The sequence below is a fragment of the Simochromis diagramma genome, unplaced genomic scaffold (assembly GCF_900408965.1).
Source record: "Simochromis diagramma unplaced genomic scaffold, fSimDia1.1 OVJJ01000545.1, whole genome shotgun sequence".
NCBI classification, from domain to species: domain Eukaryota; kingdom Metazoa; phylum Chordata; class Actinopteri; order Cichliformes; family Cichlidae; genus Simochromis; species Simochromis diagramma.
In genome coordinates this window covers 7,424,987-7,451,229 of record NW_024387371.1, presented here as the reverse complement: position 1 = coordinate 7,451,229, position 26,243 = coordinate 7,424,987, and the positions used below count along the sequence as shown (strand labels likewise).

Here is a 26,243-nt window from a genome sequence, read left to right as displayed (position 1 = left end):
ACTCTTGTCAATGTGTGTGCCTATGTTAGAGTAACTTGAACATTTTCAGTTTGATGAAACTGTTAGGGTGAGTTGCACAAACACATGACTTTAAACCACGAGACTGGAGTTTGACCCCTGTGGTAGAACTTTTTAATTTCCTGTTTGGCTAAGTTCAACCATCAAAACCACTTAATTAGGGTTTAAAAATATTATAATATTAGAATTTGAGTTAAAATGGCTTCATATCCTTCGTATTTTTTTTGTGCACATTTGTCTGCTGAAGAGATACCCAGCTCTTATCCAGTTTTTGTTTTTCATTATTCAAGCTGTGGTTTGTGTTTTGTGTGTTCTGTGATTAAAAAGTAAATGCCCTTTAACAGAAATGTCTTAATTTCTGATTGCAGATAATTGTTTTTCCCATAAAGACTGATAAAAGAAACACTGAATAGGAGATTCCACTAAGTTAGAGAAACTGTGTAAAACACGTCATGAACTTTGACTCTGTATAAACGCACTCTGCTTTATCTGATCTTTGTATTTTCACCCCTTAAACACTTCACTCTTCTCTCAGTTGCATTTAAATTTCAAATGAGCTGCTTTTCATTAGCATTTCAATTTGATGTGAAACAATGGCAACTCTAGAGCTTTTTGCATGTTTTTCTTGTTTTGGTGACATTTGGGAATCATTGATGTTGTTAAAGGTTATAACAGTATTAACATGAAAACTGACAGTTGACAAATCTGTTTAGGATCGCAGATGTGAATCGTTGGGACAAAGAAAACTCTAGAGGAAAATTAAAAAACAAACAAAAAAAACCTAAATTATCCCTTAAAGGTTAAAGAATTGTTGTATGGAGAGGGCTGCTTTCAGTAAACCTCCTTGCTAGTTATTTTCTGACTGAATAATCTACAGCCAGACAACTCCATGTTAACAACTGTCAGCTTGAAGCACAGCATGTTGTCAAACAACAATACAACATGTGGTAACCAAGACTAGTCAGACTTGCTGCTTTAAAAGAAATTAGATCTCTTTCAAATTTGGTCTGCGTTACTTTGAGTCATTTCTTTAGCATGTCTGGGCAGTTTCTATGAAAACTGACAACAAACAGGGGAAGGTGTTGAAACAGCAGCCTGCAGCCTTTCATCTATTTCAGGAATTGATGTAGTTTTTCCTCTTTTTCTTGTAGTGAAAAAAAAAAGTGATATAGTCTGACACACTTCATAAGAACAGCAATGCATGACAAATGATCGAGTATGTTACATATTTTGATGTGTATTTACTCTACAGTTTAAAGAAAGTGTAATTTTCACAGAATTCTACACAGTTTACTATCTACACCCTTACGTCACCCATACAGTACTGTTGTCTTTGTAAAAACAATTTTGGCAGGTTTCTGGTCTGGTCTGCTACAATTTTCTCAGGAGTGGATGTCCCAGTAAATTCATGCCAATGTCAGACTGTGAAAGGCTCTGAGAAACAAAACCAAGCACGGCTTGTGTAGAACTGAAAGCCTCTTCTCTTTAAAAACTACATGTCAACAGTTTGCAAAGCTGCACCTAAACAGCCCAGTCACTGAGTGGTTTGTTCAGAGGGCTTTTTGAACAGTATCCTTTGGGCAGACAAGATCAAAATGGACATGTCTGGCCATAATGCAGAGCACCATGTTTGGTGGAGACCTATCACAGTATATCCTGTCATGGAACAGGACAAGCTGCTTGCTCTCAAGCCCACCAGCAAATCTGTTTTAGGATGTCTGAAAAAGAAATCATCAAGTTCTTTTAATGGCTATGTCAAAGTTCAGATCTCAACCTGATTGAAATGCTGTGGCAGGAACTTAAGAGCCCTGTGTATAAACAAATCCCTGTAAACCTCAATGAACTGAAGCAACGTTGTGAAGAAGAGTGGGTCAGAAGTCCTCCACAACAATGTGAGAGAATTATAAATCATGTGGTATTATTATTATACCTACACACACAGTATTGTTCCCTTTTTCACACCCTAGAGTTCAGTCAACAGCTTCTGCTGCTTCTCTTTGGCTCTGTGCTGTAGGTTTCCGTCCTCACTCTCTTTGTCAGGCTCTTGTGGTGCTTCACTATGAAACTCTGCATATGGAATTAATTCATATTGTGAGCAGATATAGGTTATTAAGAGTGATGAAAACGGACAATAGCTATGTGCTGCTTGAAATATCCTGTAGAACAATAGTAGGGGAAATTGTTATTTTATCCTGTTACAATCAGTAAGCCAGTGAATTACAGATACTCCAACTCATTATGTGGCTACACAGTCTTGCAGTGCTGCTAGATCCTCCTACTGAAGAAGGCACAGATATGGCCTGTCAAGTTTGCCAATGAACACCTAAATGATTTACAGAAATCGTGGGAGGAAATACTGTGCTCAAACACAAATCAAACTCTCTGGGATCAACACGACCTGCTGTGTTTGGAGAAAGAGAAATGGTGTTTATGACCCAAAGAACACCACCCCCACAGCCGAGCATGGACGTGTAATCGTTATGCTTTTTGGCTGTTTTTCTTCTAAGGGTAGAGAACAACATCAGCTCCCACATTTAGGCCCAATGAATGGTGCCATGTAACATAAAATCTTGGCTGAGACCCTCTTTCTCTCTGCCAGAACACTGAAGGTGGGGCATCGATGTGTCTTTCCAGGATGATAATGACCCAAAACATACCACCAAGGTAACAAAGAAGTGGCTAAAGAAGAAGAAATTCTAAAACCTTTTGAAAATCAGTGGATAGGACTGAAGCTTTGCCATTTAGCAAATGGCAGCCAAGAAACATAAAGGATTTAGAGAGTTTCTGTCAAGAATAGTGGGTCAAAATCCCCCCTGTGATGTGTGAAAACCAGGTGACCGACTACTAGAAGTATCTTTCCGCCGTGCTTGCCAATGCAGGTTTCTCCATCAAGTAGGGTTTTGCTTGGGGATCAAATACTTATTTCACTTTTAGTTCATACATTTTTTTGTAATGCATTTTTTCTTGATTTTTGGTTGATATTCTGTCTCTCTCCATTAACCCTCTCAGGCTCAAATTGAACTTTTTGTTGCTAATGCACAACCAAGTCCTGCAGTGGTACTTCTGAGTAAAAAAAACCTCATAAAATATGCATGTGGGGTAATCAGGTTGTTAGTTTTTAACTGTTGCAAATCTGCAACGCCTGCCTTGAGAGGGTTAAAATGAAACTACTGAAACTACTGCATTTCTGTTCATTTCTTTGTGAGCAAACCAGAACAAATTCAGCAGGGGATCAAATAATTAATTCCCCACTGTACTTGTGAATCAACTTCACAAAAGCAAATCTACATTAAATCCCTATTTTCTAAAAGAAATGCCTGAATAATATGGTAGGGATTTATTTTAATTCAACACACAAAACTGTCATAAAGATAATGAATACATTTAGATGTGTAAAGGGGATTTGTTAATCCCAGTTCACAGGGCAACACAAGCTTGTTTACAAAATTCCATAGTCAAGTACAGAATAGATAAATGCAATATATGCAAAACATTTGTAAATGTTTAATACATGGGCCTCACACTGGTTCTTTACATACTAAGTGACAAATGGACCTGCATATATTTAGGTGCAAAGACACGCAGTGATACAGCTGGCAGCACACCACAACAATAAGAAGATAAGGGAGAGTGCAAACTTGTTGATGCCAATTAGCATCACAATATTTATTTAATACTGTTGCTTGTTGTTAGATCTCCTTTGGCTGTATTTTAATGTTTCGAATCAAAACGGATGTGTTTGCCATCAGGCTTTCCATGATCATTACCTCTTTCCTGCAGGACTGAAAATGTAATGATACAAACATGTCCTGCATAAAAAAATACTTTGTAGTCTGGAATAATTTTGGTGGATGGATGAGGGGATAAGATTTGCTTAGTTTTTAGCATTATACGTTAGTCTAAATTCAGGGAAGAGACGATGAGGGTTAATGGGATATAAAGAAAAAAGAATTTGCTACTATGTACTTGAAACACTGAAAGTTGTCGACATTTGTGCAGGAATTCAAATATTCTCGCTTCACGGACCTCTAGTCATGTTGAAATTAGGATGCAATGGAAGATATACTTGCACAGTCTGAAATGCTCAGTGCCCACAGATAAAGTAAATTTTAAGCTGTCTATGCAGTTGTTGTCTGTACTGTTTATATTATCTTGTTTCCATGTAGTAAATGTAGTCCTTTGTGGGGAAAAAAAAGAGAAAAATAATGGACTGTGGTGTGTGTGGATCATTGGTGTTGGTAAAAAGTGTGATTTATCGCGAAGTATAGGCCACTTCAGACTGTTCAGCACACTAAGAGCAGAAGTGCAGTTGTTATTAACATTTGTAGAGCCATGTATTGCAGAGGCTTAGCTGCAGAGAACGAGCTCTTGACACAACTAGTTACAAAGGCTGGACAATGTCTTGAGGCAAGCTACGCACTCAAAGCATGCATTACATAAAATCCCCAGTGTGTCTTAAAACAAAGCATTTGGAAGAACGAATACATTTTGTTTAGCGCACATTGTAACACGAGCAGCTGGAGACTTCATAGCTCCGCCAAGACTAAAAATTTCCTCCACGTTATGAGTAAAACGAATCACTGAAGGATATGTGGCTGCAAAATGTTTTGTGATATTTTCTTGATAACATCAAGAAAGTGTCTCCCATTTTTTTCTTAACTAAATTCGATATGTATTTATGAAGATATGATCCAAAGTGCTGCGATAAAGAATCCTTCCAAAAAGTCCTGGATCTTGAGCATTTCCAAAAGTTAATAACTTCTAATTTGGGCCTTGCCCCCCCTCTGGTAAAATGCAAATCCATTTATAACATTTTGAGTAATCATGCAATCAAACAAACTGAATCAATCACATAACCTCCTTTGGCGAGGTAACTGAGATCATGAACGCGTGGACTAACAGACTCTACTGATATTTACAACATAGGTGTTACAATACTGTTTCACAAAGTACCACAACTATTAAACCACACGTAAAATGATTTCACAGTAGTTATTTTTTAACAGGTGCAAATAACAGAAAACCTAAACATTGTCATAATTAATTTATCATGCACCCACAGCCAGTAACAATGGACCGATAAAACACGCACAATCACTGAAACGCTTCATTTCTTCAGGAAAATTCACGAAGAAATGCTGAGAGCTTCATCATCTGTCATGTTGGACCTGTGGGTGATGTGATAACTGACTTCTTCTTGCTCTGTGACCGGTTCATTGCACTCATGGGTCGAATTCTTCATCACACTGTAATACATCGGCACATTGTACTCGGCCTCCCTGTGGCCCCAGTGGCACTTGCATAGCTTTTTAAAAGCAACACGAAACTTCTGAGACATGAGGTTATAAATGATGGGGTTGATGGCACTGTTGGTGTAGATGCACATCCGGCAGAAGAGCAGGAACCAGGTGTTGTGGTACGGCGGGTCAATGAAGGAGTTGACCACTACTAGCGTTCGGTAAGGCATCCAGAGCAGAGCGAACAGGATGACCACAACAGCCAGCATCTTTGTTATCTATTGAGACAGCAGAGGAAGGAAATAAGGAATAACAATGAGGAAGAATACAATTATGTGAATTATCTCAGCAGACATACTGCATGCCATGACTCAGAGTTTACTGTCAAGTGAGTGTTGTAGAGGATGCCCAATATGAATCCATGACGCACATAAATAGCTCTAAGGCTGTACATAAGGACAGGATAGGTCAGTTTGCAAACATGCTTGCAGTGAGAATAAAAGACCCTGTCAACCACAGTGAGAAAGTCTGCTATCACAGAGAGCCAAATGATAAATAATACGTTGATATGAAGATCATAGCACTCAGTTTAAGTCCTTGAAGACATTCATAGTGTTTACTTTTGCTAATTAGCCCTGAAGACATTTGTTAATTAGTCTCATCAGTGAAAGCTGACGGGAATTGTTGGTACCTTTTGGCTATGAACAAATAATTTGGACAAATGAAAATTTTGATCAATGGTTTCCTTAGGCTAGATGAAAACATAATTGAAGAACAAAACAATTACAGCCCACCTCGAGGGGGATGTGAGTGACCAATCCAAATGTCATGCAAACACTAATAGTTTTCTATTAGTTCACTCAAAACTACAAAGGTCAGGTTAGCGGGGATGGCAGAGACTGGTTTCCTCCTCTGGGAATACTCAGCGTGTTTATGAACTATCTTGTCAGGCTGTTGAGTTATTTAGCTGTGGTATAGTCAAACCCATCCACAAAGCCACTTTGAACCCAAACAAGCACCCTATTAGGACTGAACCTAAATCTGTTTATGGATTTTTATTCAGAACCACTCAGAAAACCCTTTTATTACTTTTATTTCCTTTTTCCTCTAAGCTTCTTGTCTTTATAACCTTAGCAGTACCTGTTTTCTTGCAGAGACTGCACCCTTGTTGGCCTTGTTGGTGGTGCTGGAGTGCCCCTGGTGAACTGACCCGCCTCCGGCTCGGTCGTTAAGATGCGAAGGCAGAGGGCTCATGAACAAAATTCTGGCAATGAGCCCATACAGCACAGTGGCCACAATGAGAGGGATCACGTAAAACAGAGTGAAATCTAGGAAATAAATTGGCATGTAGAGGCTTCTGGAGACACGGTAGCCACAGGTGACGACCACCCCGTTGGTATAGACGGTCTCATCTGTGTCCACTAAAAAGAACCACATCGTGCAGTAGAGCGAGGTAAAAATCCACACTCCAGCTATGATTCTCTTGGCTCGGGAAACAGTACATATGAACTGTGCCTTTATGGAGTGACAAATAGCAATGTATCGTTCAATAGTGAACGCTGTGATGGAGCAGGATGACACGTTGATGCCCAGGTACTGAAGATAAGTTATACACAAGCATCCCGTGTAGCCATATATCCAGAAGGCTACAACATCAGAGATATTAGGCAGGCCTGCAGCCAGGAGCACAATGAGGTCTGCGACAGCCAAGCTGACAAGGTAACAGTTAGTCGGGGTCACCATGTGTTTAGTGCGCAGAACAACCAGCACCACCATGATATTCCCAGCAATCCCAACTCCACAAATGAGCATGGTCAAAAATATCGTTATGACTTGTTCTTCAAGAGGGTTCAGAGGCATTTCTGTCAGATTTAGAACCCGACTGACATCCTGAAAGGTGGTTGTGTTGTTCTCCATCTTGCTCAAGTCCAGCTGCCAAAATTCAGTTAATCTTCAGGGGCAAAATGGGAATCCTCAAGGCAAAAATGTGGAGAAACAAAATTATTAGACAGCAGTTTTTCTTGCAGGGTGTTCAATATTACAATTCTTTTCGTAAAAGCCTTTAATTCTTGTCTAGATTTTAAAAAAGTGTAATACTCCCTCTCCCAGCTACAGTTTAAAACCAGTGTATGGATGCGCCTTGATTAAAAGGGGCATATCATAAGAATAATTTAAAATGAGTAAATAAATAAACAAGAAGTCAAATTCAAACAACAGAGACCGCCTGAAGGTTTTCTGGTGTGACAGCCTAAATGCAACAAAATATAATAATACATTATAAGATGAACAAACATGAGCATTGACAAATTGCTTTTGTTAAACAATGACCTACACAATAACCTTAGCCAATTAAGTTCAAGCTAGTTTGGGTTAAATGAGGCATTTTGTTAAGGTTACACTTTTTAAATAACAATACTGTGTGAAATGTTTAGTCTAGCGCTTTGTTGATCCATTCACTCACTTTAATCTCCTCCCTATATGGACTCCTGTTGCAATTATTCTGGCACAAGGCTTGAAAACATCACTTTGTCACACTTCATGAAATAACTGTAGCAATAAAAGTTCTGTAAACGATAATAGATTTTAAGAAATAGTCCTAACATCCATCAATGCACACATTAATAGCAGCAACTTGATTTAAAAAGGTGCTACAATTATGCTTCTAAAAAGCTAAACTCCCATCTTCATAAATGCTAATGTTGTCTTCATTCAGTTCATTATTAAACACTGGTTTTATTCAATGCTTGGATGTGATAAAAAAAAAATGTAACCCTCAAAATTGAAATGATTGTTCTCCTCTGCATTAAAGGCCATCATGCAGACTAAATCTATAATTTCCAGCAATGTGACCATTTAAAAACATCTCACAAGGTAATGCTGCAATATACATTTAGGGTGATCAAAAATGTGAGACTTTCCCAGTTCTCCTACAAATGCCAGACTCTTCGGGAAGGAACAAAAATGCACGTTCGGATTTGATTTAGTTCAGGGAAATAAAATAATGAGATGATAAAGGGAAAAAATTGGCAGCTTACCATCATTTGTGAAAGGCAGTACCCAGGTGCAGTATCCCAGGAAATATAAGTGACTGCTTAATCCTCTTTCAGAGTTGCTCCAGTCGCCCACATCTGTCTCACTCGCTCTCTCCCTCTCTCTCCTTTCCCAATATACTCCTCCCTCCATCTCACACCATTATATCCAAACCCACCTCCTACAGTCACCACGTACAAATCAATTTTATCTTACCATCCAAGCCCTGAACATCATGTCAGCTTCTGTGGCTATAACCCTGTAATTACTGAAAGAACAGCGCAGGCACCATGCAATTCAACACACCATCCACTGGAATGATTGAACATGCAATTAAAATAGCACTAATTGCTGTATTAAGTACAGCCTTTGTGGACACCAGATGTAATTTAGTTAACTCTTCTCCTTGTATAATTTACATTAAATTTTCCAGTTTTCTAAAGTGTGTAGAATTAGAATAATTCTTCTCCCCAGAGGGACAAACAGACACAGACATCCTAAGATTAAGAGTCTTGCTATTCCCATGATGCACATTTGGGAACGCTTTTACAGCTTCTGGCATTATACATGTGAGGGTAGAGCTGATACTGTTAAATAGTTGCGCTCCCCATAGCAGAAAAAATGATAACACTGGTCATCCACAAAATCAGAAGTGATTGAAAACAGATTAAAAAGCTTTTTGACCCTCTGTCTTTGGACAAGGCTGTCACTGAGAATACTAATGCACGCAGATTCTTGGATTTTCAGTCTGCAGACTGCGTGTAATGAATATGTAACAGTGTCAAAGAAGAAAAAAACTTACAGAACAGGTAATTTTCTGATTGAACTGCTTCATGTTATGAAAGCTTAATGAGGATTATAGTTAGTGTGTTTAGAAGGCCACATTATTTGTCAAGTCAAAGGTATCAGTCAGAGTTTATGAAAAATATACATAAAAAGGATGATAAAGTGATTTATTTTATTTTGTTTTATTTATTATAACACAGGAGCAATAACTCATAATATCAGACAAAACATGAATAATTTATTATTATCATCTCTACACTGCTGAGACAATTGTGAAGTGGCCAAAAGTCACGAGTAAAAATAGACAATGAAGAAGTCTATTAATATTCTGGGATGAGGTCTTAAAATAAACCCTCACAGCCTCATGGGAATTTAAAGCAGGAGCATACTGATATGCAAAAGAGAAAGGAAATAGAGGCACTGTGATTAAAATAAGCTGACGAATCATTGGACATGTGGATGAAACAGATTCATTTAATCTATTAAAGCTATTCTTGTCAGTACAGTGTTCCAAAAACTGTAAGATCCGACCTGTTACTGTTCATTTCCTGACAGGAACTACTACCTCTTATTAGTCTTTGTCCCCAGCTGTCCAAAGCACCATGGTGGCATCTAGTGGGGCTGGATGGTAAAACAACAAAAAAAAAAAAGGCTAACTTGCAGAGAAATAAAAGAAATAAAAGAGAACACGGAAAACATTGCTCTGTGATGATATCATGGGGGGGGAAAAGTTACCAGGCGAGTCTCTGTCCAAAACAAGATGCAGATTCAGCAGAAGTGTTGGTGCATCGCTTTGAACCACAGGGTTTGAAGAGGCGTATGTTGAGTGTTGACTCGCTTACAGAGGAAAGGTGTTATAACTGTGACTCATACACAGGATGCACTGTATTCGGTTTACATTTTGCAAAACAGATACAACGAAGACCACCGAATGAAACAAGAAACATTGTGAGCCCTGTGAGCCAAAAGGTCAGGATTGAGACAGCTCTGTTATTTCTACTCTTGTATGAAGTCGTTGAACAGCCTTAATACGACACAAATACACAGCTCTGTGGGCATGAACCTTTTGTTTGCAAAAAGCCTCAAATAAAAAAACAACAACTAAAGTTGGCTTTGATGGGTGTGAGTAGGGATAGAGAATAAAGAGAGGGGCTGCACCAAAGCCCAGTATAAGATAACTTTTTGAACTGTGAATCAAGCAAAGCTGTTCTATTAGAGTTCGTAATTAAAAGGCTAACAGGACAGATCATACCAATATACAAAATTACACATCCACACAACTTTGGTTACATCACAAAGTGAAAGTACCACTAGATAAGTTGATCCAAATGGTCTAAACATGCAACCCATTGCCATAGCAGTCTATTCATTAGCTGTTACATGTCATTCAAACTTGCACATGAACAGAAATGTGCCCTTTTATGTGTTTTTTATTTTGCTTCACATGCATTTTCCTCATCAAGTAAGCTATTCTCTTCTCCTCCTGCTTTCTGAAGAAGGATGCAGAGATTTTTCTGCGTATCCGCCTTGCGTAAACCTCAAGGAAAACCAGAAAGTAGCTCATCAGCCAGAGACATCCCAGCAGGAGTGTGACTCCCAGGTTTGGAGCTGAAGTTGTCACATCACAGAGAGATGGCCCAGGGCTGAAATTCCACTTGTAATCCCTGTGGAAGTTTACCAGCTCCCGTTTGATGCAGGATTGTGGGATAATACAAAACGCAGGGGGGAACCACTGAACCTAAAAGGAAAAACAAATTTATAAAAGATTCCAAAAATCCAAAAAGAAAAAAAAAAGATTAAATTGAGCGAGTGCTGTCTTACCTTATAATTGACACTTATAACAGCAGATGTAGGTGGAAAATCCAGCAACCATGGCACAATCATCTGAACTATATAGTACACAACATGATCCAAAACTACTATTAGGGTTATTGCAATGAAATATAAAGTTACCACAATCAGTGATAGGAAACAAGAGGAACATTCCTGACTTATTACTTTACAGTTTTCGAGATTGATTTTATTTTTAGCTGGCCTTTCATTAATTGGCATTTTTTGCAAGAGCTCTTTGGAGATGTACCCATTATCAAAATGAACTGATGTCAGATAAGATTTCAAGTAGCGTGCAGATTCAGCAATCAGCAGTGCAACAAAGACGGCAGCAAGAATCCGGTTTGACAGCAGTTTGTATTCTCTGAGGAGGTTCCTGGCATGCGAGAAGTTGACCTCTATCTTCCCAATTATCTTAGTAAACATGCTTTTGACATCTGACACATCAATATGTGTGTAATGATCCAAAGTCCTTAAGTTGGTAACAATGCTCAAGTCCTCCCACTTTACTTTGATGGCTTCTTCAACAAGGTCTGTCTTGGCTTTATTCAAAGGTTCAGATGAGTTTAATAAAGTCTTTGCAAAACCCTCAGCAGTGCATTTCAGGATGCGTGCCACTGCTCCCACATTTACTGTGATATTAGGGATGACATTCAGCACCAAAATCATGACAGAGGCCGTGATGAGGAGTTTCCGTCCTTGTTTGGTGCAGACTGTAGGAAGAATCATTGTTAGCACACAGCGCAGGGGATGACACAGGAAGGAGACCAGAAACATGCTCACGCTGTAGATACTGACAGTTTGAACCGACGCTTCGTAATCATATCTCAGACTCTTTGACAGCCAGTGGTGAAGCAAGCCACCAGTAACACAGGCAAGTGTGAAACAGAGAGACAGCAGAGTGAGGATGTCCCTGCCTGCAGGAGAAGGTGCCGAGTAAACTTCCCAGAGGTATGACAGCAGAGATGTTAAGGCCTGTCTGCAAGATCCTGCTCTCTTTCTGAGGAGAAAACAATACAACACTTTATATTTAGAATATTTTAAGATTCAACAGAGAAGTGGCTCTAAGCATTTCTTATTAACACTAAACAGTACAGAAGTATTTGTCCCCTTTCTATTTTTTTTATATATTTGTCTCATGTTTCAGATCGTCTAACAAATCTGAATATTGGATAAAAACAACACAAACAAATACAAAATACAGGTTTAAATGATCATTTCATTTATTAAAGGAAAAAAGGCTATTCAAACCTACCTGGCTCTATGTAAAAAAAGTAATTTCCCCCTAAATCACAAATTAACTCTTTTGGAAAGCTTAATTCCTCCCACCAGCCCTGAATTGTTAGTCCAGTTGAATCAAGAAATCACTAAAGTAGAACTTGTCTGACAAAGGGAAGTAGGCTAAAACATCTAAAAAAGCAACACGTTATGCTCAATCTATAAAAACTCAAGATCAGAGGAGAAACAACAACATCTATAAGGCTAAAATATTGAAACATATGCTAAACTAAAACATTATTTTTTCTTCCATCTCCACGTTACAAAAAACCATGCAACTACTTTCTCCCTATCGTGTTATTTTACAAATAATGCATTTTCAATGCCTGGGTTTGTAAAAGACACAGTGGAAAACAAAAGTTTTGTAATAATAATAATAATAATAATCATAATAATAATAATAACAGTTAATTATAAATAATTTAAATAACAAAAAAATAGATCAACTCCTACCTGACAAGCAAAACAAAATTTTCTGTGATCATCTTCATCCTCTCTAAGAAATTAGGAGCCTGAGAAAATAAACAGGAAGTGTTGGTGGACTGTAAAGGCTAAAAAGGGGAACTTTGCGCAACAGTCACTGTCATGTTGGTTGCCTACAAGTTCCACGTGGGAAAATAAAAAAGATAGTCCCTCTGCATCTAAACCACACATGACACAAAATCATATGGAGAGCATGACACACTCGTAAGCCCTATGTGTTAGGTCACACTAACCAAAGTGCGCTTTCAGAATGATTTGATGATGGTGACACTGACAATACAAGTAACAGAGCACTTTGCTTATAACTCCTCTTCTAAACTGAAAATAGTTTAGATGACATAACACTTTTGTGTGTCATCTTTCCTCTGGTTTGTCATGTTTCTACCACTGAAATTTACTTTCTGTCTTGTGTCAACTGAGCTTGGGTGCTAAGAATTAAGAATATAATCGAGAATAAGCTATATTAGGCAATTATATCTAGCGACAACTTTTTTTTAGCTCTTGAATGGAGGCAAGAAATCCATGAAGGTGGGTTTGTTTTCTCTTTCTGTCCAATTGAACATCAGAAAACATCAGAATTGCTTCAAGTTTAAACAAATAAAAGCTGACATTCAGTAACCACCTTGTGTTTTACGTTTTGTCCACTGCGTCCTTAGTTACTCGGTTTGGTGGAAGCAATGCCAAAAAAAGGGGCTGTCATATTTAAATGGGCAAAAGGACCTAAAATCCAAAAATCCAAAGAAGAATAACAAATCCATGAGACACCACAATAAAGGCCTATTTATTTTGAGTCTTAAATACTAATTGGTTTTTGTTTCAAATTTTATGAATAACACACACACAAAATAAATAAAAGCATCAAGTCACAGTTATGAATCTGCTTTGGGTCAAAGGTTATTTGCCTGTAACCTTTGTATTTGTTGTACAAATTAGTACATTTGGTTATGGTCTGTTAGCTTTGGATAACTTTTCTGATTTCACATTTAAACACTACAGACCTTTTGCTGTGGCAACGCTTACACTGAATAACCAACACATTACTGCACAAGTTAACAATTGTTGGGGCATGTGAGAACACCAAGAGAACATTATAAGGAATTTTGTGCTTTGTGCTGTGTGTCTATGTGTGTGTGCAGGGGCCGCAACGTTCCAGCAAGAGTTTAAAAAACTTTCCTGATACAAACAGGGGAACTCACTTAAAAAAACAAACAAAAAAAACTGTGCATAACAAATACATAAACAACATCAAGTTACAAACTGGCTTTATTTATGACAGCACAATATATGAGTGCAGATCACCATGTAACAAAAGTTACACATTCATTAGTCAAGATTCATAATTTAATAAAGAAAATGATTTAAAATGTTGTTTATGTGGTATGGCTTTAGCAGTGTGCCATGTGAAACATAAACAAGTAACAATCTTTTAGTGATTTTAACCATAATATATACTTTAAAAAGTGTTATTCACAGTCTCATTCCTTCTTCCAGCAGAGGTCAGCCTGTAGTAACGATACAAACAGCACACTCTGCAGTCTGACTGATTATTTAAAAAATATAAAACACTCTTCAGTGCTCAAAGCATGTGTTTGAGGTTAGATGTTGCTCTAATTCAGTTTTAAGAAAGCAGAGAGTAAAATACTTCAGCAGTTTTTAAACTTAGCAATACATCAACTCTCATTAACTGAGTTCATGTATTGCTTCATTGTCTTTAAAACTTAACATTTTTGTACCAAATCTGTTCACAGCTTAAAATCTAGACCTTTGAGACCCTAAAAAGGCAGTCAAATATATATATGATAACCTTTTCAAAGCATCATTAACAGCTGGAAAAATGTGTTTTCTGACTGTGACAGTACAGAAACAATTGTAGTGAAGAACTTATATACACTCATCATAGGCATGAATGTCATGGTAATTTTGAGCTTTTAATGATTTCTTTGAACTAGACTTTTTAAAGGGTGGAATGACTTTTACAGCGTCTTTTATGACTTAAAAAAGAATTAGGTGCACAAGGGACTAATAAAGGTTATCTCATCTTAAGTTTGAATTTACTTTGGATTTTCTCTAATCCACAGGTCAAAAGTATATGTACAGGCTCAAATATATAGACAGACAGATGTACAATCCCCCTCCTCCCCCTCCAAATGCCTCCGATGCCCGTCCTTTATGTTGTATGGTGTGTTCATGTGCTCTCTGTGCTGCTGTGTTTTTTTCTGTTCTCAAACTGCCTGTAGGAGCTCAGTCTGGGTGGAGTTCTTTTTTCTCCCTGTCTTCCCAATGTGATGTATGTGAAATATATGTACGGTTGGAAGGGGTCAATTTTCACAGCATATATTGCTTTAAAGTTGCCACCTAGTCACTTGTGGACATTTCAGGTCCTGGTTGCCTAGGTGACCCACTACTTTATTTATGTCAATCAACAGTATTCTTCACTGTCATTGGTAGATGTCTAATGACCAAAAATCCCAAATATTCCAATGAAACATGTATGCTGTGTAATCATCCCACCCATTAAAATCTCGAATTCAAAGAAATCATTAAAGGCCCTAAATTACAGAGACACACATGCCCACGATGAGGGAATGTAAACCTCTGATCACAAATGGATCTACTTCAGTTTTTCCTCCCTGCTCACTCTTCTGGTACTTCTTCTATAATAACTTCTTGCTAAAATCTGGTGTGTGATCACAACGTGGCATTAAGCGACTGAGCCACAGATAAGTGCGCATTGGTCACAAGAGCAGACTTGTTAAATGGGAGAGCCCATTCAGGGTAAGTATTCAAATTAAACATGGCAATGCCCCACGTATTCATTGCCAGAGTGACTGACAGGATACCCAGGATGTTCATCACAAAGCCAGTTTTCACCTGAGGAACCAGAAATGGAAAACATAAGCTGTAATATTGTATAATATTTTCAACGTCAAGAGCCAATGAGGATCTTACCATGTCTTTCACCATAAGGTGTCCAGATGCAAAGGCAATTGAGTTGGGTGGTGTGGACACTGGCAGCATGAAGGCGTATGAACATCCTACTGTGGCAGGTATCATGAAGTACAGAGGGTTCACTGAGACATTAATAGCCTGTGGAGGGAAAAGATGTTTATGACAGGATGTATAAAAAGGCCCATTATGCTTACTCAGAGTGAAAATCCAGAATCTTAAATTTAAAGTACAGTAAGGGGACAAAGGTGAAAAGAACATTCATTATCATTTGGCAAAGGCAGCAAAATACAGAAGCATAAAAGTTTTATATACTTCATTTTGGAGCAATACATTGCAAAAACAGATAATACAGGAGTTGGGTTTGCATGGCTCTCTGGAGTCCAATTAACATATAATATACAAAATTAATATAAAAAAATTAAGAAACTAATTAAGAAACGAATATGGGCTGTAAATGCAATAACGGTCAATCAGTCAATTCTTTTATTGTGTGCTTTAGGACCCTAGCCTACAGATTGTTTAAATCCTAAAGCCTTAATCATCACTGACTACATTTCTGAAAAATCATGTTACAGTACTGATATGAACGAACTATGTACAGAATAGTTACTTTTTATTTTTTTATTAAATGCTAGTGTTAACGTGATCACATGTTCACTCTATATCATATAATTATAGACTGTATATCAAGATGGAGGCAACTTTGCTAGTTACAAAACAGTTGTATTGGGATCTGTGTGAAAATGGATGTTTGTCTCCCTCGATCTATAAACTATTTTAACACTTTGTTGATGGGTTTGTGGTCTTAATCACTAGTTTTAAGTCTTATTGTCAGCGCCACCCATTGTTTGTAACTTCCAGTTTCAAAACAAGATGATGATGGCCAAAATACTCAGCTCAAGGATGGGAATTCAGTAACCAGTTAAATAACAAATAATAACACCACTAATGAAGGTACTGCAGAATGGGAGAAAAATAAAAATATAGGAAATGCCATTCACTTGTTAGCTCCAGAAGATAAACGAAATTATTATTTTAGCACGTGTACAACTTCAAATACAGTAAAAGCAAAATGTGTGTTGTGCCTGTTTGTGTTTGTAATAACAGCTTAGTATCCTAAAGTTTAAACCTAGCCTATACAATTACATGCTATTAAGTGGTTATTCTTCCTGTGTAGCCATTGTCTTGGAGTACTTAAGCTCCAGATAATAATTATCTAACAACAGTTAATGTCCAACAGTCTACAAACATAAGAGCATCTATTGCAAAAGTTTAACAAGACCACTAAACCTCTGAGTGACATAAAGGACAAGGTCGACAGCAAAACGTGTTCGCCCTTCACTTTGACTTCTTTATCTTGTAAGACAGTCGTCCAGTTTGTTTCCCTGATGGTCATCTGTGTCAGTTTGATTGCACTGACATGGTGCAATGAGTTTGTACCTCACACAGGTAAACTGATATGTGAAGATATTTTTCTCAGCTAAAATATAACACAGGAATAAAAAAAAATAATCTGATGATATACTTTCACTTTAATTTCGCATACAGTCTAAAACTGTATGCAAAATTGTATATATTTAGGTTGAAGACCAGCCTTACCAGTTCAGCAATGACAGGTAAAAATATGATAATGGTGGCAGTGTTACTGGCAAACTCAGTGAAACAAGCCAGGAAAGCAGTGATCAACATCACAGCTGCAGCAGGAGGGACTTGAGCCAAAGGCTGGAGGTGGCCTCCCATCCAGGACGCGAGTCCAGACTCCTGCAGAATGCCACGTGACAGAGGTGAAAGGTTGAAGATCAAATAACAACATAAGAAACCAAAACAGAGAACTTGAATCAAACAAAGCACTGACAACCGAAGGAGAGCAGAGACACGTTTTAATAAACAGACTTAGTAGACTTTAATTTCCTCCATTTCCACTCTAAACTATAGAGGTTTAAAGAAACATTAGTAAGCAAACTGAAAATAACAGCTTCCTTTGGTATTTTGGGGGAAATGGTCCCAAAATATTTGCTAAAAAGTTGGCTGCCACCATAGGCACCACATAGCAGTTTTAACTTAGCACAGAGACAGGAAACATTGTTCATGTATTATATGTATTACATACATATTATATGTAACATCTTTACCTCACAAGCTTTGGCCATGGCAAAGCCGCCTCCAAGCAGCATAATGATATTCCAAGGAACCGATTCCTGGGCTTTTTTCCATGAAAGGAGAGGCACATAAGGAGTGTTTAGAGCTGAGGAAAAATGTGAGATAAAACAATTAGAAAATGTTTATCATGTGTAGAAAAATGTAAAGGCTGTTGTGCACCGATACAATGTGAGATGAAAATCCTTAAACTTAATTGTTAACCTTATAATGAGTAGTAAAAGATTCTGCCTCAGTATAACATCTCCATTCCTTACTTTATTTCTATTTTCCTTTTTTAGTTGCTTTGTCTTTATCTTGTAAAAAGTTTGACTTGACCCGGAGAGCTCTGCACAAGAATTCCAGTGTGCATGGACTGTTGGTCCTGTGCTCAAATGGCAAATAAAAGTCTTGAATCTTAAAGAGGTGGAAGAAGTATCTCTGGGTTTAGGGTTGTGGTGAAGAACACGTTAACATATGGATGAGTTGAAAATCAAACTACTACCAAACTGCTTAGCAGCAAACCATATAGTCTACCATATAATATATTTGGCATGTTAACATACACATTTTAGTGCTTTCTACCAAATATTCTTTTGTAGTTTTACCATATTTTTGTATTTATTTGCTCTATTTTTAGTTTAATGAGCTAAAAGTCCTACTCTGTTTGACATAGAGTGAACCCACTCTATTCGAATAATGTGACCCTCAGTGACAGATGAACCACATGGCTTGCTTTCTTTTCCAGCATCAAGTTGTTTATTTGACCAGCTGAACATAACATAAGCACTCACTCACTCACACACACACACACGCTTCTCCATTTTAGTGGATGCTGATTCGCATTTGTATTCACATTTTGGAGTTAACCAAATCAATAAAATGATTTCCATAAGACATTTTTTTTGTCCACCAAGACAAAAAGATTCACCAGAATTTGATTATTAAATGGACGTTTCAGGCATGTAGCTACAACACGAGTAATCCAAAATACAAGTACACAAACACACAAAGAAAAACACCCAAAGTGTGTCCACATAGCTTTAAGAGATTATTCTAATCACAGAAACAGAGAAACTACAGTCTCACTTTCAGACGGGAACTTTCCTCAGACTCTCTAATCTATATTATTAACATTCCTCAGCTTAATTTCTGTGTTTTGCAAAAGCTGTTCTAGAAACAGAGACACAGAATCTTTGAATTTTCCACAAATATCTGGTCTTAGATATTAACTTTTGACTCATCAAAGTTGTAATATTGCGACAGAAAATCCTATATATGGTAACAAATAGAACTGAAATGAGACAATGATGCCTCATAAATGGCATTTTAGCAGATATGCTATCACTAACCTTGAGGGTCGGACCACCATCTCAGGGAAGGCTTTTGTGAAGGAAAAAAGAACAATATAGACACAATGATGACACCGGTGACTGCATCCGAAACGTACCTGAAGGACAGCAAGACGAGCACAAAATAGAAATGGACACCTAATAGAGCACAGAACCAGAATACAATGTGCTAGCTTTCATACAAGGTTTTAAAAGTCAGCTTCTCTTACCCTTTTTTAAAAAACACAGACCAGCCGGTCACAAACTTTGGATCCCTTGTGAAGAGGAGAACGGCAAACAGTACAAAAAAGAAAGAGATGGCTCCCTCTGCAAAGCTGAAAGCATGAATGCAGAATAAGAGTAAGTCAAAGACTATGTCCTAGAAAGTTTACATCCAGCATCTATTGCATGAGATTTCAAGACATACACGAGTCCTCACTTTATGGGCCCTAGTTTTCTGTAATCTTCCTTTATCAGTGCCTTGGCTCTGGCTTCTGCCTGGGTTCTCCTGTCTTGTTTTGTGATGCACAATCTGCAAAAAATTGAACACATAATGTAAACATTGGCTCTCATAAAATAAAGACCTTACTCATGGAATGGTCCAGTTTTTGTATCCTGTAATGCTGATGGTGTTATTGAAAAATTTAGCAAGAAAAGATACACAACCTTGTATTCAATCCTCCGTAGAGAAATGCAATCCATAGCCATCCCAAAAACAGGAAGAGGAGCATGAGTGGGAAAGCAAATGCAAACCAAGAGCCAAAATTGATAAGATCACAGTCTGGAAAGTAGCTGTGAAAGACAAAATTATAACTGTTAAACACACTGAAACATATCACTTCTGTGTCTGAATCAGCATTGTTTAAATGCTACATAAAAACAAAAGAGTTACCTTTTCAGCTGTCCAATCAGAATGAGGTTAGGTGCCGTGCCCGTCAGTGTGGCGGTTCCTCCGATACTGGCAGCATAAGGGATACAAATTAAAAACCCCTTCCAGACTTTGAGCTGATACTGCGCCTCTGCTCGGCTCTCCTCAGCTGTCCTCGGGTCCGTCAGTTCTGGTGTATCAGTCCTTTCAGAAGCATTATTTTACATAAAATGTGAATTATTACACAAACTTCAGAGTTTGCACAGCTGGATATTACTCTTTAGTTTGTATGGCAAAATGAATCCGCAAACTTCATATGTGTTAGCTTAGTTTTGTATTTCACAGTCTGTAAAATGTAAAGCTCAGTAATTAAAACATAAATTTAACACAGACGAAGGGAATGATGCCTGCACTATGAAGCAGGATTTGGGGCTTAGAAGGGTTACTTAAGGGTTAACCTTGTTGTGAAAGCCTGATTGAAAGCAGGTCATGTTCACAATCAGAGATCATCATGTACAAAATCACTGCCTCCATTCCTGAAAAATGCACAGGCTTCAGTGCTTCGGTAACAGCATGTTCTAGGACTAGAACATCTAAAGTTCTTTTCTTTCTATGATGAGCCTCAGTCAAGACAGGTCTTTAAAAACAGCTTTATTCCTCCTTTTTACCTGTTTGCTATAAGCAATTTAAAGCAACCGTATTGTTCTGTAAACCTAAACTATAGTACTACAACACTGAAACAGGGCACCTAAGCATAAGGCCAAGAAAATTTATCAATCTGAAATCTGTTTTTGGGTTTTCATCTGTTCATTACGGGTCAGTTAACACTGCCTGGGCTGAAGATGAAAAACTAAGGCAAAAACTCTTAGATGCACATGAAACAGCATCGCCTGCTAATTTAACAGAACATATTTATAGTTACAGTCAGGTCCTCATATTTTAATGACAGAATTATGTTACTTATAAGTCTGTTGACTTGCAAGGTCTGCATTTATATGACACTTTTTCAGTTTTGCATTCCACAGCACCGTCATATTCATGCAACACTTTTTAATACTACACTACTGTACAGAGCTTTTCTAATATTATAGTTTGTCTTTGCAGTTCTGCTGTAAGTAGACCTGTCCACATGTCTTCTGTCTGGCTGTGTATATGCCACTTCTGTCATATAACACCACAAAAACGTGAACATCACACCACTCTCTCATCTAACATGATATCAGGGTAAATGATGCTAGAGAGGAAAATATATCCTGGGTATTTTAAACTTGCCCTATATTCATAGCACTAGCACCTGGATAGTTTCTTGGATTTTGTTGCCATTAGAACTACATCTACCTCATTTCCAGTCTTTGCAGTAAGCTGTCACAGTCCTGGGTCATTTTGACCCAGCATTTTCAGTTCTTATATTCCTTTGTATTATGGTTTGTATTCTGATCCTTTTGTCATGCTTTGTTTATTAGTATTATTCTATGTTTCAGTTATTCTTTGTGAGCGATTAGTTCTTAGGTTGTGTCTCTCGTTCAGTATAAGTTCAGTTCAGTGTCAAGTCTGTGTCTGTTTCTTGTTTTCCATTTTATTGTGAAAGGTTGATCCTCATCTCAGTGTGTCTAGCTTTGCTCCCCGTGTCTCGTTACCCCAAACCCTCCCAGCTGTGTCTCCCTCCTGTTTTCCATTCCCTGATTACTCCCCTGTGGATATAAGCCCTGTGTGTTCCTGTGTTCCCTATCGTGTCGTACCCGCAACTAGCTGTGTGTTCTGGTTCTAGTGTTTTGTCTCCTGCTCCAGTTTAGTATTTCTTTTCCAGTGTTTCAGTCCTCGGTTCCTCTGTTCAGACTTTTGTCTTTTGGTGAGTTTAGTTAGTACGAGGTTTTTCCCAGCAATAAAGCTGCGCTTTAAGTTTCACTTCCGTGTCTGAGTTCTGCATTTTGGGTCCACCACTCCTGCTTGCTCGCCTGCCACACAGCCAACCATGACAGAACGACGCGACCACAAAATGGACCCAGTGGACTCACCTTTAGGCTGGGAGGAGGAGTTGCTAGAGCAGCTGTTGGATTATTGCCGGGCCATAATTCATGCTGTGGACACTCCCAAGAGACTGATTCAGGTAGTGTGTGTGGTGTGTGTGTGTGGTTTGTGTTTTTGTTTTTTTGATGATTTCCTGTCAACTACAAGTTTTCCCCCGAGTTTTCCAGACATCAGTGAGCTGTCTCGAATCATAACAGAACTAAGAGCGAGGCTCTGTTTTGGATTATTTGGCATTGGTGGCCCCGGCAAAGTAGACTCAGCCACCCTCTTAGAAACCCTCGCTGCTTGGTATTCTCAGTCTTTAACCCTGCCGTCAATTCGGTCATCTTTCCAGTCCATAGCTCAGTCACTAGCTCAAGCCCCTGTAGCTCAGCTAGCCGCCCGGCCTGCTAAACCTCCATCACAATCATAACTGCTGCCTGCAGCTCAGTAACCAGTGTCATCTGCTCTCAGCTCTGTTAGCTGCCCAGCAGCCACCTTCTGCTCAGTCGCCACCTTCGGCTCAGTTTCCAGTGTCCCCGTTGCCTGTAGCCCAGTTACCCGCCTGGCCGCCAGTGCAGTCATCTACTCCATCACCTACTCCACTCTCACCACAACCATTTCAACGGCCGCCAGTTCAGACTTCAGTTCAGTCCCCTGTGCCAGTTCAGTCCCCTAGCCTGCTATACTCTCACCCACCTGGTCAACCAGTGGTCTCAATGACCTCTGGCCCTGCATCTACCTCGTACGCTGGGGCTTCTGGAGAGCCTGCCCAGCCGTCACCCTCTGCTAAAGGGTCCAAGGGGCCCGTTCAGCCTCCTGTCGTCGCTGGAGGGTCCAAGGGATCCATCCAGCCTGTTGCGCCGCCGCCTGCAGCGCCTTCGTCTCCGGCTTCCACGCCGCCGCCGCCTGCAGCGACATCGTCTTGTCCTGCCTCAGAGCCTTCAGCTTCGCCCGGTCCTGCCTCAGAGCCTTCAGCTTCGCCCGGTCCTGCGGTTGCTACGCCACCGTCCATTGTACATGTCACAGTCCTGGGTCATTTTGACCTAGCATTTTCAGTTCTTATATTCCTTTGTATCCTGATCTTTTTGTCATGCTTTGTTTATTAGTATTATTCTATGTTTCAGTTATTCTTTGTGAGCAATTAGTTCTTAGGTTGTGTCTCTCGTTCAGTTCAGTGTCAAGTCTGTCTGTTTCTTATTTTCTGTTTTATGGAGTCTCCTGCTCCAGTTTAGTATTTCTTTTCCAGTGTTTCAGTCCTTGGTTCCTCTGTTCAGACTTTTGTTTGTCTTTTGGTGAGTTTAGTTAGTACGAGGTTTTTCAATTTTCAGCAATAAAGCTGCGCTTTAAGTTTCACTTCCGTGTCTGAGTTCTGCATTTTGGGTCCACCACCCCTGCTTGCTCGCCTGCCACACAGCCAACCATGGCATAAGCTAAGCAAAGCTCAACATCTATTGTTTGTGCAATTATTTATCAAAGACATCAGTGGAGTGAAATGTCTTTAAAATTAAAAATATAAAACAAAACATGCTTCTTACCCTTCTGTTGCCATTATTTGTTTTTCTGTTGGCACTGAGGGCAGTGAATGCAGCTTTACACTAGACTGACCTGCAAGAAAATAAATCAAATAGATTTTGACAGGGTTCAGGATTACACGTGAAACTAACTTACTCAATCTTCAAAGTGTCCAAACATGAGTTAAATTGTGAGTTTCAGCTCTTTCACAGTGGTGTACTTTTGTTTTATTTAATAGCTGACTTTGAGTCAACAAAGCCCCCTTAATCCATTACTACTTCAGGATTGACTAACTTGTTGTCAGACAGTGCATTGGAAATGCTGCACAAAGTTCACATATTAGATTATATATTAAAGGCTCTTGGGGACAAGGTTAAAACAATGCAACAATCATCTTTCCAGAATGAAACATATTTTGTGAAGAGACAAGGTTGGATGATAAACGTTCAACCTGTCTTCATTCACTGTTCATTTGAAGATGAAGTGTTTAATGTTCATTCGCCCCTGTCACAACAATGCCCTTTGCTGCTTGAATGACTATGAAGACAATAGACTGAATTAAACAATGTTTTGGTTCAGCCAAAAAAAGATTTAAAATTGGTCAAACGTTTTCTCTCAAAGGATAATCACTTTCATTCAGTATATTAAGATGTAAATTTCAGAGAAAACCTTGATTTGTCATCAGTATAAGTTTGAAAACTGACAGCATACCATTTATTATGGCACTCTCGTGATCCTCGACAGACTTGCACTTTTGTTTTAGGGTTTCCAGATCACCAAACAGGCTCTCCAGGATGGCATTTGCGATAGGGAGCATCATGGCTGTTGTGGCGGTGTTACTGAGCCACATGGACAGGAAGGATGAGGTCAGCATCATTCCCAGAATGAGCCTGGAAAAACAATTCAGTCCACAATCTTAAACTCAGTAAACAACCCTAAGTATGAAAATAAAAATAATGTTATTTAAACAGACGTGAAAAGGACATGTAGGGTGACTTAGGTATTTCTGGACAGCACAGAGGTTCACAATACAGGGAAATAAAATAAGTTCCAGGTATTACTTAAAATGGGATAAATACAGAATCCTCATCAGCTTTAAACTGCCTTCTGATAAAGTTATTTTCTCACCAGGCTGGTTTTACTCCAACAATACTGAGGACCTTTAGGGCTATTCTGCGATGCAGGCCCCACTCCTCAATCGATGATGCCAACACAAGGCCGCTGAGGAAGAGAAAATTGGTCTCGATGAAGTACTGAGGGCAGATTTTTTTGGCTGGAAGAATTCCCAGTGTTGGGAAGAGGCAGACTGGAAGCATGGCTGTGACAGCAAGAGGGAGAGCCTCCGTGCACCAAAACATAGCCATGAGCACCACCACGTAAAGACATTTTCCCTCCTAAAAAGATCAGTAACATGTCAATAATATTTGTGCAATAATACAAAAAAAAAAAGCTAAAAAACAAAGCAAAGACTTAACAAGAAAAAAGAAAGCAGATTACACGTTATGTTTTCAGTAACTTGTGTATCCTTCACATTATATGTGTTTCAGAGAGACAACATTACCGTAATTTGTACATCGTTAACATGAAAGCATTATCATTAATAATCACTTTTTAGTTTTAGGTTTGCATTATTGACTCTTTGGCTGAATCAGATGGTTCACGGAGTATGCACAAACAGTGAAAATACTCCCAGCAAAAGCTTTCTTGTGCTTAACCAGGAGTAAAAAGCATTGAGGTTGTAGTGACAGTAGAAGATGAGTGTTTTTAGCATTATTGACTAAATTTATTACTTAAAAAATCTCAGTTTATATAAGCATGTCTGTAAGTTTCTGATTAATCAAAACAAGTATAAAGATTGACCAAACCCTTTGCGAACTAGTCTGATTTTAAACATAAATCTCCTGCTTGCACCTGTGTTATGCATTTATAATAGGACAACCGTGCTTTCTGTGTGTACGTTTTTTGGAAAACAGTGGATGCATAACTGTGGCACAAAGAAATACACTCACCTTCTCCGGTAGAGTAAAAAGTAAAGGCAGAAACACGAGCGGAGTGAGCACAAGGATTAGCTGTTTGTGGACGCACCACAGCTTCTTGGACAGTACAGATATTCTCATCCCTGGCTTGAAGTTGTGCTCAGTTTAGGAAACGTCCAGACTGGCTGAGAGCAACCTGTGAGGCAACACTTTGAAGCCCGTGGCTGAGCACAGAGAAGATTAACCACACGCTTTGCTACAGGTTAACTCCTCCTGTGATGGTGTGTTAAATGGGATAGTCGACTTACTGCCAAATTTCCCAAATGAATGGACTCTTGCATGACAGGAGTGAGGTATCTTCAGGGGCAGAGATGGAAATGTCACCGCTCATACGTTCATTTTAAAAAGTACACTGGAAACTGCCGGACTGCAAAAATAACCGCAGTAAAGTGAGCCGTCATTTGTGAGCCGCGGTCAAGCCAGCCGCTTCTTCTCCGCCGCATAAATTTCCTTGCGCTTTTACACGAGTCTTTACGGTAGCGCCTTTTCGCTTTATATCCCGATTGAAAGCCTAGACCCGCGCACGCGCGCGAACAGTCACGCGCGCACGCGCGCACACAAATTACAATGGAGATTTGTCTGTTTATGGTTTTGTCTGTGTCAAGCTCGTGTGTCTTAGTCTGTGTTTTAGTTTGGTGGCCTCTTGTCTCTTTCTTGTGTTGAGTCTTACTTCCACTGTCTTCTTATTCCCAATGTATCCCTGCTGTGTTACACAGCTGTCTCCAATTCCCCTAATCGC

At 38.9% G+C, this 26,243-nt stretch overlaps 3 protein-coding genes across 3 annotated transcripts; all 3 read right to left on the bottom strand.

Annotated features, from left to right (window-relative positions):
• Positions 1-3,289: 3,289 nt before the first annotated feature.
• LOC120718970 (thyrotropin-releasing hormone receptor) lies at positions 3,290-8,601 on the bottom strand. Its single transcript, XM_040007764.1, has 3 exons — positions 8,291-8,601; positions 6,396-7,228; positions 3,290-5,533 (listed from the first exon to the last, which is right to left on the bottom strand). Exons 2-3 carry the CDS (start codon positions 7,170-7,172, stop codon positions 5,144-5,146), a joined length of 1,167 nt encoding a protein of 388 aa, XP_039863698.1. The 5' UTR covers positions 7,173-7,228; positions 8,291-8,601; the 3' UTR covers positions 3,290-5,143.
• A 1,589-nt stretch (positions 8,602-10,190) lies between these two features.
• LOC120719212 (osteoclast stimulatory transmembrane protein) lies at positions 10,191-13,771 on the bottom strand. Its single transcript, XM_040008249.1, has 3 exons — positions 12,633-13,771; positions 10,893-11,901; positions 10,191-10,809 (listed from the first exon to the last, which is right to left on the bottom strand). The coding sequence occupies exons 1-3, from the start codon at positions 12,668-12,670 to the stop codon at positions 10,459-10,461; spliced, it is 1,398 nt and encodes a 465-aa protein (XP_039864183.1). The 5' UTR covers positions 12,671-13,771; the 3' UTR covers positions 10,191-10,458.
• Positions 13,772-13,928: 157 nt separating this feature from the next.
• slc13a3 (solute carrier family 13 member 3) lies at positions 13,929-25,929 on the bottom strand. Its single transcript, XM_040008248.1, has 13 exons — positions 25,478-25,929; positions 24,597-24,862; positions 24,180-24,358; positions 23,492-23,561; positions 19,971-20,150; positions 19,745-19,870; positions 19,518-19,610; positions 19,309-19,413; positions 19,100-19,197; positions 17,744-17,856; positions 17,211-17,372; positions 15,612-15,749; positions 13,929-15,533 (listed from the first exon to the last, which is right to left on the bottom strand). Exons 1-13 carry the CDS (start codon positions 25,583-25,585, stop codon positions 15,351-15,353), a joined length of 1,821 nt encoding a protein of 606 aa, XP_039864182.1. The 5' UTR covers positions 25,586-25,929; the 3' UTR covers positions 13,929-15,350.
• Between the last annotated feature and the right edge of the window lie 314 nt (positions 25,930-26,243).

Excerpts from the sequence above, each read along its gene's own strand:
- LOC120719212 (XM_040008249.1), bottom strand. The coding sequence starts at position 12,670 with ATGAAGATGATCACAGAAAATTTTGTTTTGCTTGTCAG. Across the intron at positions 11,902-12,632 it reads AATTTTGTTTTGCTTGTCAG|AAAGAGAGCAGGATCTTGCA; the intron begins GTAGGAGTTGAT and ends TTTTCTCCTCAG. Across the intron at positions 10,810-10,892 it reads TTATAAGTGTCAATTATAAG|GTTCAGTGGTTCCCCCCTGC; the intron begins GTAAGACAGCAC and ends TTTTCCTTTTAG.
- LOC120718970 (XM_040007764.1), bottom strand. The coding sequence starts at position 7,172 with ATGGAGAACAACACAACCACCTTTCAGGATGTCAGTCGGGTTCTAAAT. Across the intron at positions 5,534-6,395 it reads CAGTCTCTGCAAGAAAACAG|ATAACAAAGATGCTGGCTGT; the intron begins GTACTGCTAAGG and ends CTGTCTCAATAG.
- slc13a3 (XM_040008248.1), bottom strand. The coding sequence starts at position 25,585 with ATGAGAATATCTGTACTGTCCAAGAAGCTGTGGTGCGTCCACAAACAG. Across the intron at positions 17,857-19,099 it reads ATGGTGGTCCGACCCTCAAG|CTCTAAACACTCCTTATGTG; the intron begins GTTAGTGATAGC and ends ATTTTTCCTCAG. Across the intron at positions 15,750-17,210 it reads TACCTGTCATTGCTGAACTG|GCTATTAATGTCTCAGTGAA; the intron begins GTAAGGCTGGTC and ends TTCCCTCCACAG.